Source organism: Mesocricetus auratus, unplaced genomic scaffold (genome assembly GCF_017639785.1).
Source record: "Mesocricetus auratus isolate SY011 unplaced genomic scaffold, BCM_Maur_2.0 Super-Scaffold_100019, whole genome shotgun sequence".
NCBI classification, from domain to species: domain Eukaryota; kingdom Metazoa; phylum Chordata; class Mammalia; order Rodentia; family Cricetidae; genus Mesocricetus; species Mesocricetus auratus.
The window spans coordinates 34,736,803-34,752,043 of NW_024429200.1; the positions used below are offsets into that span (position 1 = coordinate 34,736,803).

General features: G+C 38.1%; 1 protein-coding gene across 2 annotated transcripts in view; it reads right to left on the reverse strand.

The window, feature by feature from the left end:
- Casd1 (CAS1 domain containing 1) overlaps positions 1-15,241 on the reverse strand; it is a 42,357-nt gene that overhangs the window by 23,035 nt on the left and 4,081 nt on the right. The window contains exons 2-8 of one of the 2 annotated variants that reach the window (XM_040728529.1): positions 12,155-12,251; positions 11,469-11,589; positions 7,569-7,613; positions 5,988-6,050; positions 2,774-2,818; positions 2,232-2,355; positions 899-1,113 (exon numbers count right to left, since the gene is read on the reverse strand). In XM_040728529.1, the coding sequence (XP_040584463.1) occupies positions 899-1,113; positions 2,232-2,355; positions 2,774-2,818; positions 5,988-6,050; positions 7,569-7,613; positions 11,469-11,589; positions 12,155-12,251 (710 nt within the window). The remainder of the gene's footprint in view (positions 1-898; positions 1,114-2,231; positions 2,356-2,773; positions 2,819-5,987; positions 6,051-7,568; positions 7,614-11,468; positions 11,590-12,154; positions 12,252-15,241) is intronic. The other variant, XM_040728530.1, reaches the window with a different exon arrangement.

Genomic DNA, 15,241 nt, shown 5'->3' on the forward strand with positions numbered 1-15,241 from the left:
AAAGGCTGTATAAACAGGGGTGGGACAAATCAAGGACATATTAACATGGAAGGGGAAAATGCTATGAGGTCCCATTCCTGGACAAAGAACTATAGACAATTAATGATTGCTGGCAGAAGGACAATTAAGTTTCAAGGATGAGCTCTCTTACTGGTTGCTGGTCCTGAAACCATATATACATACAAACAACAAAACAGATTTAGCAGGTTGTGTTTATATATTTGTGCACATACATACATACATGTATATATACATATATATGTAGCAACTATAATAAAAGAAAAAGAAGATATTGACTTTAAAGTGGGGGAGTATTGGAGGGGCTGAAGGTGGGTTTCTGTGAGGGGCACAGAAAAGAAAGGGAAAAGGGAAACTGATGTAATTCTATTTCAATTAAAGACATCTTTTTTTAAAAATCCCCATAAAATATTTTGTTCTAGTGTGTAAGGTATGAACTTGGAAAGTTCTTTCTCTCTTAGCATAGTTTTTGCATCAGTCAACCTAATCTGTGCCTTGAATAATGCAGTAGAAGAACCATAAGGTTACAAAAATGACTTTTTATCTCGAAATGTGTGCTCTCCACTGGAGTTGAGTCTCGCATAAAGAAGGAAGAACATAAAGCGATCTTTTAGCTGTGCTAAGAACTTAGGGGTTCTTAGCTGTGACTGGCACTTTAGGTGAAGTTTCATTTTCCCTCCCACAGCTGCTGCTTCTCGAAAGTTTTGAAGTACAAGAAACTTCTTACTCATTCTAGCTTCATTTAGGTGACAGAAATCAAAATTATTTCTACATGTACATTTAGAAAGAACAAGTAATTAGGACTGCAATCCTGTTCTGTGACTCACGGCTGCTAACAATTGAATTCAGTCTCCTCCTACTGACATCTAAGCACTCTTACGGTTTCTCTGCTTGATTCGGGAAGGTGTAAGCCATCCAAAGACTCCATGATGGTTTCTTGAGCAATTAGTTTGGAAACACTGAACAACTTGACATTGGACTTGGAGTTTCTGGTGCTGCTGTTCAGAATGCTGACTGCAGCCTCGTTGTAGGCATCTATCTTCTCATTAGTGATCATTTTCCTATTTTCACTCAAGAGATCTTCATAAACTGGGTCTGCACATTGGGAATACATTCAAAACAACACATTTCAAAGCTTATTAATGGAGAAAGCATGACCACACATGTCAGTTAATCCACATTTCATAGTGTGTTCTTAAACTCCAGGTGGTACCAGGTACTTAGTAAATCACTCTATATAAAGCTGCCTGAACTTGGCAGTGATTTCCTATCTTACATTCAACTTCTGAGCCAATATCTAGCTCAATTTAAAGAACTTTTATCATTTTTCCACGTACACTGTTGAGGGGAAACATTTTCATGTCTCAGCATGCCCTAGGAGCTTAAAATTCTTGATGCAGATTATAAGGAATTACAACTGGACAATGCAAGAATGTCTAATAAGGAGCAAAAACCAATGCAATTCTGGGAAGTCTGTTCAGACAATCTGGAAGTAATACTCAGGACCCAGGTCTGTCCATTTTCATCAACCATTACATGTTAATTCTTTCTCACTTTCCTAAGAGAAATGCTGATCATGAGTCTGTGGGTCAAAGAGAAATGATGCAACAGACTCCACCCTTTCTTATTCCTTCCAACTTGGAAACAATCATAAGAGTTTTTGACAAACATATTGAGTTGCTAAAATATCCAAGGCATTTCATATTGTGTGGAACATTAAATAATGGACCTTCAATAAATTCCTGAAATGAGCTGACTTAATGTGACTTTCATACCCAGTATAAAGTAGATGGTGTCAATTTCAACATAGTACGTGGTTTCCAAGCATACTTACTTCTAATGATTACAGTATTATACAAAGAGTGGTTAATATTTTCTCTGCGTTTCCTGAGCAGTAAATATACTCTGCAAAGAGTAAAACAGTTGGAGGTAAGCCTCATTTGCCTTCAGGGTTAATCTCCTCACTGCATTTTTGCAGCCACTCAATTGCTTGGAGGGTATTTTTAAAATTATTTTGTTTTCTGTATTTATTAGTTTATTCCTTGAATTTAAAAGAGAAAGCAAACTCCTCTAATTTATTCTAATCTTGCAAACATTATTTCAAAATTTATTCTCATAAAGTAGTAATTTTGTCTCTTGAAACAGGATATAATAAAACCTATATCAGAAGACATATATAAAAAATGACATTTTTTTCATTATTCATTCCTTACCTTGTAGGACCCAATAAACATCACTAGTCTTTGCCAATTTTTCTAAGAGCGGTGCTATGGAGGTGATGTTCATTTTATATTGAGACAGCGCCTCATCGCTACCATTGTGAATCTTGATGGACCACTAAGAAGCAGTGAAAGTTAAGCATTAATTCAGCACTTAGCTCAGAGTATATAATGTACCTATTGCGACAAGGTGATTTTAAACACAATTCTCATTTTAGTTAACACCGGAATAAATTCAGTCAAATTATTTAATGAAATCCATGCTCACAATTATGAAAAGCCACTATATAATAGACTTTGAATGTATAACACTCAATATAATTCTAGCTATAAAATAATACTGAGATTTAACATTAAATTTACTCAGTTCATTCAGACCTTTTTATTAAAATTTATCAGTCTGGTTAATTATAATCGAAATGGAAATTAAAATATAAATACAATCAAGAATTCTATTTAATATGAATTAGCTTTTTCTTCGCATGTCCATAAGGGTGAAACAAAGATGACTTGCTAGAATGCAGACAAGAACTTACTGTGGCTGCGCCTGCTACAATCACATGGGGCTTCGCACCTGAATCCTACAGGAAGAAAAGCTTTATAGCCACGCTACGTCCAGGCCATGGGCTGAACACAAGCAATACCGGTTATGTTCTTCCTTATACATTCTTATCCCTTTAAATGCACTTAAAGTTTACAGAATCCCTTACTGGATGATTTTCACTATATGACAGATATCTAACTGCTAAAAGCTTACATGGCTACACTGCATGGAATGATGCTTATGCAATTAATTCTTTACAGTGTTCTTACACACACACACACACACACACACACTATTGACATTGAACATGACCTACTATTATTCTGAATTCTGAGTAAATTACTTAGAGTAAACCTCTAGTGCATTGTGTCAGTCAATTAGGAGGTATTCATAGAAGCCTACAGGGTATATAGTATGAGTTAAACAAAATACAGGGTCAATGCCCTCAGCAAATGCAATCTGTTGGGAAGGCTAAATCTAACATGTATTTAAGAAAATATACTGATAATTATTAAAGACCACATGTGGAAAAAGCTAGAAACATTCACTAGCTGCAAGGTACACTATTTGTAACATAGTTAAGTCATATTATTAGTACAACTGAATTTGTAACATTTACATAGTACTGAGTTTTTAGTGTCTTCTCTTAAAATGTTTCATTTTTAAATATATTCTTGTATGGTAGGCAGGGATGAATTTCAACTTGTTCAGTAAGAATCCGTTTGAAAAAAAATACTAGAATATTTCTCAGTCTGGCAGGAACAGTCAAGGTGCCATTCTCCTAAGTTTTGAGTTCCATATATCTTCTACCATCCTGATCTGACATTATAATAATGTGAGAAGAAATGAAAATAAACACTGCATTAACAGAACCCTCATGTAGTACCTAATTGACAATCGCTATTTCTCATCATAAAGTTAACAAGTTGAGAGCAGTCCATTTCCCTTCAGATAGCCATGCCCATATCTAACACACTTCATTTTACAGCACCATACTTCTTAAAGCAATTCTTTTCTTCTTCCTCATCTCTAGGTAGCTCCCTTTCTCATTCTTCAGAGCAGCGATCCCGTCGGCATTCCTTCAGCACACCCCCTTGCCTTCCTCAGCATAGTTTGGTCCTCCGACTTCATTCCAAAAGGAGAACCGAGACAGCAGCGTGTGCACGCTGCCCCTCACTTCCATGCCTCCAGCTCTGCCTCCGTATTCGCCTAGCCTATCTTTCGCTAAGGAGCGAGTCAAGACATGGACTCCTATCTCTCAGTCCTAGCCCCATATTCTTCTAGATTGACTTCACTTCTCTCTTCTGCGGCTCTGAGTCATCTCCTTCAAAGCTCATATCATTCCTGCCCTGCTTCACCTTTCTTCCTTCAACCTAAGAGCGTCAAGTCATCTTTATTCTCCAAAACCATTCTTCCGGCCCGCCTCACTTCTCCCAACCTCCTCTACTTAAAAGCAAACGCTCACTTGGAAGCATTTTATTTCTTCTGCACGCCAGTTTGTCTTCCTCTTGTTTAAACCTCAGGTTTTCAGTTTGGACATTCTCCATCCATTTCACCTGGTTTAGTGCCCACTAACAAATTCTGAATTGCTGAGGCCACAGCTTCATCCATCTTGTCTAGTTAAAGTCACACCACAGCCTATCCATCTTTGAAGACTCCTTCCGCTTACAGGGCGACAGTCTAGCCCCTTCTCTCTTGCTTTTCTTCCACTTTAGATAATTCAATTCCCCACAAACTTTCCTATCTAATCTTTAAGCTCTCTACTTATTCAATTTCTTCTATGCAAATACCTTCTAGTGACACCGTAATCCACACCAAAACTTCCAAAATTTACCCAAGTAGCTTCAGCTTGGTTTTTCACTCACCTAAGAAATCCAATTTAAACAGCGAGTTTCTTCAGTTTATCCCACTTTCCTATTCTTCCTCTACTACACCTCAACATTCTTCTATTTACCAGTTTCAGGAGATGTCTACTACCCTCAAAATACGGAATACATTCAATCCAATGTGCTTACTTTTAGGAAATCCACTCCAAAGTATTTAGAAGTAGTTTGTTTCTAAAGGCTAGGTAAATAAAGTTAATGTAGTTTAGACTATCATTCTTCTAGTATCTACTCACTCTAGGTATTATTTATCTCCCCAAAGGAAAACAACTAAAACCAAACACAATAAAGAAGTACTATGTACTGAGATCAAGACACACTAAAACTACTGCTGGCCCCTGAACCGGTTGGTCCCCTGGACTAATACAAGTACCTATAACTGTTCTTGGCTGTGGTTCATCCACTTGAACACATATCTCAAACAAATGAATTATAAATGGTGGCTAGGTTCTCACATAACCCTAAAAATGCTTATGTGCTCCATGATGTGGGTTAGTTTTAAGCATTTATTATAAACACGAGGGGGATAAACTGGTACAAAAATGTTATTATGAAAAACCAGGTCAGCAATGCTGAACATTGGTCTATTCATGCCAAATATAAATGCCTCTGAGAAAAGAAATTCATCCAAAGCCTGATTGATGTAAAGCTTTGTGGAAATTACTGTAGAGACTGTAAGGTAGACTTACAAGGGCCTAGGGATTCTGTGAAATCAACAACATACTTGCTGTTCCAATTTAACGCTTCAGATTATATCCTATAGCATACTAGTCCTATCGATTAGGTCAAAAAAACAATTATACAAGGAAAGAAAGTCTATAAAAGTAAAACCTAGAAATTCCTCTTTAGTACCTGGTTATGAATAAAAATCCATAAAAGTATCAAGAGAATATGTGTTATGCTGTAAGATTGTTTACATGTATTTATCTTCAAGATGGGGGGCTCACTATATAGCTCAGCCTTGTACCAAATCAATCAGTTTCAATCTCAAATAATGTCACCCCATACACACATACACACTCACATACAAACTGAACTCAGGGCCTAATACATGTCCAGCCTCTGGTCCCATGTTCTTGAACCTTCTTTCTTACGTGTGTCACCCCCTGAGTTTGAATTACCTAAGTGACAGCAGCAACAGAGGATCTTATACAAGAAGAGTCTAAGTATTATCTACCTGGTGATGATGGGGCAGGGATATTTAATAATATTTACTCATTTCCGCCAAGTACAAGATCAATCCACACAGCTTAGGAAAAACAATGGCTTCTCCTTGGTTTGTTAAGCTTGGTTACACACAAAAGCCTGTTTTCAGATACAGACCTCAGTCCACACCTTGATACACTGTTTCATAGAACCATTAACTTCTGGATGCCAAAGAAAATCCTGGGAGAAATGTTAGAAATAAAGAAAAAGTAAAAAACAAAATAAAATAAAACAAACTTTTATTTCCATCATTCAAAATAGTACTAACATTCTCCTACAGAGTGCTTAAAAGTAAAATACCGGGTTATCTAAGAAATCTTCATTTGTCATTTCAATTTGGCCAAGAATCTCATGATAGTTCTTGTATCTCCTCATCTCCTCCACTCCCCACGTCTGAGCAGAAAAATCCTTACTCAAACCCCATAGCTGTCCTCAGAATGAAACGTGGGGTCCCTTGAACTTGCTGAGAAGACAGAGACTGGCCTCTACCTGCCCCTCTGCCTTTCCTTCTGTTCTGCTCACCCTTGCTCTCCAGGCATGGTTGCTTCACCCCTGCAAGGCGCCTGTGTGCTCTGTGTCTGGTGGTTTCGCACACACTGTTCTTTCCCCCGGGCTTAGCTCATCCTCCTTATCCTTGAGGCCTTGATGTAAGCACCATTTGTCCAGAAGGAAAACGACTTTCAGTTCCTTCCCCTGTATACCCGCTCTGTTCTGCTCTTTCCATGTGAGTGGTTCTAGAATGTCCTGTAACCTCTTTACGCTAACAACATATTTTTTCCCCTGAATCCTGTTAATTCTCACCATGATTGGGAATTCAGAAAATGTCCATATATTCTTTTTTAAGTATGTGATATTATTAATTTATTATTAAGATTAAATTTCATAATAAAACACAATAGAGCTAAAAGTGTGGCCTTCTTTCAAGCTTTCAGTGTTTCACAGGCATGGTCTGGCTTCTCAGCCCAGGCTATCTTTGAAAGTCACCTTCTGGAAGGTTGGGATTCCAGCCACAAGCCACTAGCCTGGCTTCCAGAATTTCCTGATACTTACATTTTGAAAAATACACTTTATCTTCAAAGCCAGTGTGACAAAAGATATTGTCCAAAAGTGGGTTCAATAATTTTGGGTACACATTGTCTCCTACAACTTTATTAATGCATGAAGATGTCGGGTCTCTGGCCATCTCTCTAAAGCTGGGTGGGTCGGACTCTCAACTTTCAGAGTAGGGGAGACACAGAGGCCTGTGATTCCTGTAGTCCTCTTTATTGAAAAGGTATTTTTTTCTTATATAACATATCCTGATTACTCTTCCCCTCCCCTTATGCCTTCCAGTTCCTCCCCACCACCCTACATATGTTCATTAAGGGATATTAATCCTGAACTCACACTGGCTTCACATTACTATACGAGATAATTGTTTCTTGGATAAAAATTTGAGAGACCAAAATTTTCAATTTTATTAAATAATGAAATTATTTATTAAGCAATGTATTAATTTGCAATCGAATTAAAATTATTTATCAAATAGCAAAAAAAATTTATCGACATTTATTCTACTACATTGCTACCCACATGTACTCTAAAGAATACACTGAAATCTGTCTACTACAGATAAAATATGCAGTGTTAGCTGATCTCCAAATGAATTTACCTTTGAATATAGCTTCAACATTTGACTCATTAATAAAGCAAACTTACCACTTTAACTGATGCAGTCTTGTCTTGAAAGGGAATGTTTTCATGCTGCCATAGGAAGAGGACAGCGGAGAAACATTAGCGTATAAATTCATCACCTTGCTATCTCCCCAGTGAGCATTTTTTTTATAAATAGAGTTTTCTCCAACATTGAGACAATAAATATATTCTCTTAATATTTTTTCCAAAACTTTCAGTGTGTTGACCATTCTAAATTCACCCAGAAATTATTTTATTTGATGGTACAAGGCAGGGATCTAATTTCAGGTTTTCCCATGCATATTAGCAAGTAATTCAGCAAAGTTAATTACACAGGCCTTCCTTTATCCAGGATTCTTCAGTAACAGATGTGTGTGCATGTGTGCTTGTGTGTGTGTGTGTGCGCATGCGCGTGCATATGTGCTATTCTTGATGCGCATGTGTCATTTTAGAGCTCTCTATTCTATCATCTGGTTTCTTTGTTTAGCTCTACTCCATTATAGTATTATCTTTAATTACTGCAGTTAAGACAAATCTTCATATTAAAGAGCAGATGCAAATTCTGAAGATTGCTGGAGCTACTGGTGGTGTGTTTGGCCTTCCTTTAAAAGAAATGTAAAATCAATCCAGCAATTCCATAACAAATTCAGTTAGGGATTTACTGGAATATATTGAACCTATAGGTTAATCTGGTTATAACTGACATCCTTACATGTTCAGTCATTTCACCAAGGACATATCTACCACTGACTCATACTTTTTGTGTTTTTGTTTTTTAAGACAGGGTTTCTCTGTGTAACTGTCTTGGCTGTCCTGGAACTCACTCTGTAGACCAGGCTGGATTCAAACTCACATAGATCTGCCTGCTTCTGACTCCCAAGTGCTGGGATTAAAGGCATGCACCATGATGCTCGGTGAGTTATAGCATTTTAAGCTGCAAGGTATTGTGCAGTTCTTTTGCATATAGACATACCACATTTACTGGTTGGCCTTTTTATTTTTGGTAGTTCATATGGTATAACTTTTAGCTCCATATTATTGCTATGTAGACTGTAACTGAATTTTAACACCTTTATTTGAGCTGTGAACATAATGTTTATGTATCCATCTTATCATCAGCTACTTTTCCTTTGTCCAAGCAGACAATTGTACCATATGGATTCCTGGTTTGCCTTCTCTCCAAACCTTTTTTTTTTTTCAACTAGAGCTTCTAATAAAATGTTGAAGAGAAGCAGCAATAATGAACATCATTGATTTTTCTCCTGATGTTAATGAAGATGTGTCTAACAATTCACCATTAAGAAATTTACTGTAGACTTCTAAAACTTGTATCAAGTTAAGTTCCAACATAAATTGCCTAAAAGAGACAGAATAACACCAATTTTCTGACAAAACTGAGACATGCTTATTAATGGAGTAATATGTGAGTGAAAAAACAAACACATTCCAAGTTTTATCCAACAGACTCTCCATCGTGACCCTCTACATTGTTAAGCTACAAGGCTGCAAAGTCAAGAATGTCCACAGGTCAGCCACATTTGCTAGTTTCATTGTTTGCCCTTCCTTCACTAAGAGCAATGGAAAAGTTTTCCATTATAATTTGTCAACTTCTTGTTATACTAATCTTCGCTAAATTTAATTTTAAGACTAACTTAATGACCATCACAATTTTAAATCTTCTTAGTGATTTAACCATTTGTCATTAGAAAGCAGCTTTCTGTGTTGATAATGCTCTTGCCCTAATATTTATTTTGTCTTGTTTAAATATAGCTTACTTTTCTTCAACAGGCATTTGCTGACTACTCTTCTTGTAACTAAAACCTTCTTGTTCTTTATTTCAGGTACACGCTCCTAAAAGCTGTTCTTTTCAAAAGAAATCTGGCAACCTATGCTTAGCTTAAATTTTAGGGTTATTATATTTATTTTATTTAAAATAGTTCTACCATCTTGCTTGGTTTCTACTTTCTCTACATGTGAATCTTTTATGTATGCACAATCTTTGTAAAAACATGTTTTTAAGCTCGGCAGTGGTGGTGCACATCTTTAATCCCAGCACTTGGAGGTAGGCAGGCAAATTTCTGTGAGTTCAAGACCAGTCTGGTCTACACAGCGAGTTCCAGGACAGCCTGGGTTATTACACAGAGAAACCCTGTCCCAAGTAACAACAAAAACAAAAATAACCCCCCAGACATACTTTCACATATACACATAAACAATATATTTATGTATATGTTGTGTATTGGTATTATATGTGTACAAAATACAAACTTGGCACCAGACTTGTGGGAGTGTTCTTTGCTTAATTATTTCTCTGCTATGTTTAGAATTTAAATCTCTTAATTCTATCAACACCAACAAAAGCACAATAAGCAATATCTGCCTCCATGGTGTGTGAGAATAAAGAATTTATAAAATTTAAAATCTGGCAAATGTTTGATCAGCAGTTGGAATGAGTTGTTTCTTAGTTATCTGTATCTTTAAAACTAAGGTACACAGTCTTTTGTTATTTCTTTTAAAAATGTATTTAAGTTAAGATGTATCTTGCTTAATAATTTGCAGGATGGGTGTGTAGCCTTAAAAAAATTCTGGAAACTTAAATATTCCACTAGGAATTAAAACAAATATATATATTAGTAACATTAAGTTGTAGACTAAGTCACTGTAGTTTTCTCAACTAACAATTGACAAAGTCACTACACTAATTTCCAGAAGGAATTCTAAGCCTACAAATATTAATAAACTGTCTCTTTGAAATCAAACTTTTGTGTATCAATATTAGTGAACTGTATGTTAACAAGCACCAAACGACATATAGTACCACTGTTTTCCATCTTCCTTAGGAGGGGCAGTTGCTAACGATACAGGATCCGCCACCATCACCACTATGTGAACAGCTGCTTAGCTGTGAAGCACCCAACTTCTCAGCTCCATCCCGCTAGGAAAGCTCATGGGACAGACAGACTTCCACTGTAAACTCATGAGCTACTCCTACAGTTCTGTGCTCTGAGCCTCCACGTTCTGCCCTCTGCCATGCCCCACCTGAAATCACATGCTGCTTGAAGACAGGCTAGAAAGACAAATACATTTAGATTTAACGAGCTAGGTCACGCCCCCAAAATGAACTAATTAGCATATGGAGGGTTACTAATCCTAGTTAGTTCTCACAGCAAGGTCTATTTTGAAAATGAGAAGGCCCTCATCAGAGGGGCAGCGATTTACACACTCCTGTCTCTGTTCAGAGCTCAATGTCAACGACAGGACGGCTGCCGAAGGCAAGATGCCTGCGTCCACTGCTGACTCCGGTATACACTAAAACAGTGGAGCAGAGAACAATAAATAACACCACTCCACATTTGCATTGCAGAAATTCTACACTACAATTTCTTAAAACGTAGACTTTTTACTCAACAAAGTGGAAATGCCCTTTTTTTATTTCAAAAAAATTAAGAAAATTAAAAAACTTTAAAAAAATGGCGGAATTACACACAGCCACTCCATTACATGTTGCCACTAAGAACACACTTAAGTGGATCGCATGGTAACATAGTGGACTGTGGTAAGCAATGGGGGAAAGCAAGAAAGAAATTACACACACTGAAAGACTACAATATACTTATGTCAAGAACAAAAACTGAAAAGAAATGTGTCAGGGAGCTAGCAAGGGTTGAGGTAAGATTCTCCATAAGAGCTGATTCTTCAGAATGGAAAGTGTAAGCGGACACAGTCTAGACACTAAGCTGCCATGACTCTTCCCATGCTCTCCAACACAGCAAATGTTCCCTGCTTCGCTTCCCTTCTCCCAAAATCAAACGAAAAGGTCCATCTCCCACCATCAGTCAGCACAGGCCTTCCTTAGACACCCTCTTGATTAGTGTCTGAACCAGCATGGGGGAAGGGACAGACGGGGTGGGGTGGGAGGGTTACCTTATTTCCTTCTTCTTTAAACTGGGGGTTAATGATTTTTACAAAAGAATAAAATAATTGACGGATCCTGGAATCTCCGATAAATGCAATGTGTTTATCTACAAGGCAATTCTTTGCTTCACTGAAATCGAGAAAGAAACATTAAAATAAATAAAGTCAACATACAGGAAATTGAAAGAACATGGCTTAATATAAAACAAAAAAACACAAATAAGACAGAAAATCAGTACAAACTGTTAGGCAGTCAATCACGCAGCTTTAGAATTAGGTGGCCAGGTGTGTTTAACTTACTGGCCTATGCCCTTTTTACCAGCTAACTCAAAAATAAGACCCCATGCGTTAACGTCAGAGAAGGGCCCTAATTATACTGGCCTTTATCCCATTACTCAGGCTTGAGGGCTCAGGGATCCAGGATACAGAACACGTCTGTTCTTACACATTCTGCCTTCATTATCTCTTACCTGAGATAAGGCTGTTTGGCCAAAGCTCTTCCTCTAAAGCTTTGGGGCAGCAACAGCACTTGGAATCAGCTCCAGGCCAGGCCAGACCAACCCAGCCTGCAGTCAGGAAGTCCACCCCCAAGCCCATCCTGCACAGAACGGTGCTCTACCTGCTTCACCCCTGCCTCTCTCTACACATCAAGACTTATGCTAGGAGGGGAAATAAGCAAAACGAACACATTTTACCTCATTTTGTATTTATGCATCATACAACTGTGAGGCTGCCAAACTTTTTCTCCAAGAAATCTGCCACTTGAGAGAAGGTATTCACACGAATCATTGCCTATAACAGTAAAACACCATGGTGTTGTAAACATTGGTTTTTCTAGACTTCCTTGTATCTTCCAGACACGGCCCACATCAACAGTTAGCATGCTAGAGGAAAAGAGCCACTCATCCTTTCCACGCTACCCTGTGAGACTTATTATTATTACTGAAAAAGAAATTCTTCTCTCATACAATACATCCGGTTTCCCCACCCTTCCACCCCCCCTCTTCCCCCGGCCCACCCCCCTTCTTGTCCCCTTCAGAAAAGGGCAAACTTCCAAGAGATGACAGCCAAATAGGACAAAACAAAATACATTAAGACAACCCAAAAGCCCTCACACTGAGGCTGGACGAGGCAACCCAATTGGAGCAAAAGAGTCCCAGGAGCAGGCAAACGGGTCAGAGACACCGCCGCTCCTGCTGTTAGGAGCCCCACAAGAACATCAAGCTACACAACCACAGCATGGGCAGAGGACCTGGTGTAGACCCTCGCAGGCCCCATGCCTGCCGCTTCACTCTGTGAGACCACGTGAGCCCGGCTTAGCTGATTCAGCCGTCATGTTCTCCCGGTGTCCTTCACCCCCTCCTACACCTAGACTCTTTCCTCCTCTCTTCCAAGGGGTTCCTGATCTCTGAGGGGAGGGACCAGATGGAGGCTGCCAATCTCAACTCTCTCTGCATGAAGTCTGCTGTGGGTCTCCGCACCGCTTCCATCTCTGCAGGTGGAAGCCTGTCTGATGACGGTAAGGGACATCTAACCCCTAAACACTGTGGCCATGGTTTTGGCAGTTCCTTCGACTTCCTCTTTCTTTCCTCAGCTATCATTTCAATATGAAACACGCTCTTAGGGCATTTTATCAATCTTATTTCTGACGGAGATAAATAAAAGCTAAGGGTTAAGAGAAAGATTTGGAAAGGATTCCCTTTACAACATGTATGCATTAGCACATCTAGAAACCTGGTTCCAAACCTAGTTTTAGAGCTGCTGGCTAGGGAATCCCTCTGGCTCTGTGTAAATGGGAGAGTCACGCTACATCCTTCAGCCATTTTATTTTACCTTAGCCAAGTAGACAGAACCAAAAGGATGAAGGGGGAGATATTTGCATTAACTGCGGATTAGACCAAAACAGAAGTTTAAGTTAATCTCCAGTCCCTTATTAACAGTTAACAGCAAGATAAATGTGGTTCCTAAGTCCTTTAGGTCAGGCTAAGGGGTCTAACAAAGGAAGACTGCAGAACGGACCAGCATTGAGGCATTCAGGGTAAGACTCCTGGAACTCAGAGCTGGTTGCTGTTTCTGTTCACTTGGGTGCTGGATCCAAGCCAGGGCTCCCTTCACGGCCCAGGAGCAGTTCACCACAGGACTACAATCTCATGCTCACACCTTTTTCTCAATCTAGTTATTCATCTGTCTGGACTGCCATAATACATACTGGAAGGAAGAATGGGTCAACACAGAAGCGCTGCTGCTTCAGTGTCCCAAACAAAATGGAAGGGAAAATTCACAGCACTGCACTGTCTTGGTGGTGAAAACTGTAGAGCAAATGCAGTTCAAATTTTTGCAGTTATAAATGCACCTTAAACAATTTTTTTTAATTTCAAAGATCTAATAAGCAATGTCTAAATATAAATAGTTCTTAATTCTTTCCAATTTTTAAAATCTAATTCTAGTTCCAAAAAACTAAATTAAAGCATGCAAATAACAAAAGATGAGTAAAGGAAGGACTACAGAGAAACATAATTAAATTATTTTCCTAAAAACAGCACTTCTGCAAGCTTTCTTTTGTGAGGGTACCACATCAAAACTATTATAAATTAAAGTGTGTTTAAAATGGGAACAAAATTCTGAAATTTATTGCATTTCTACCTTTTCAGATATACATTTAAAAACAACTTGTGAGTTAGTAGCAACTTTTTTTTTAAGAAATGTGAGTTGCAAATCCAAGATATCAAACCTATAGGGCATTCCTATCCTTTTAGAAGACTAAAGAAAAACATTCTTTTTGATCAACCCTCAGTGACTCCATGTGTAGCGAATGAAGCGCCATGCCCATAGCTTAAAATAGTCATTTCTTCACCAGAAATGCTTGACATGCAGTTATTTTCATTCTTGGTACTACTGCCCACATTTGATCCTCAGGTAATCTACTGAAAAACAACAGGTCTAATGTGCTGAACCCATTTTAGAAAATCCTATAGCAAAGGAGACTTGAAGAGATAAGTAACCAACCTTTACAAACATGATATTTTAGAGGCAAATGATCTCTTAGGGGACAAACTTCTTTCATATGCCAGTGAAAGCTAGCTGGTAATGACTTTGCTTAACATATAGCAAAAGAAAAATAACAGGAATAAGTACTCCTATAATCTAATTAAAAATAAGTTAACATGATTTACAACAGTCTCTAAAACTCCATATTCTAAAGCATATTCTCTTTTCTTAGGAACGAAATGCTTTCAGATCAAATCACTAAATGTATACTCGGTTGATAAAATAAGATAATTACCAAAGGGTTTATTATGTACCCAGTATGCAAACCCTGTTCAACTATATCAAAAACAAAATAAAGGAATCTCTGTTTGCTATTTTCAATTGTCTAACATGAGTCTGATAGTTACCAACTTGGACTGCTAAGTACTCAGAGAAATCAAAGTAGGAATACAACTTTTAAAAGGCAATTCCAAAAGAGTTGGCTCCAACACTCAGATTATCTAAGATGAATGGCTGTCTTCTTCCTTATTCTGTTATACTTGGTATAATCTTTCTGGTTACTGGCTATAGATGCTCCAATTTCTATGCATGACTTTTTTGAACAACAGAAAGGGAAGTAAGCACAAACAAAATAAACAAGCAAAAACTAGGAAACTGAAGACAAACAGGTAACAACTAAAGAAAGCTCCCATATCCTTCATAAATTACAAGTTACCTTTTCCTTTGAACAAAATACTACTAGACACTCAAAGCCTTTACACCTATCCCGCTGGCAACAGTGTTGCCTACTACCA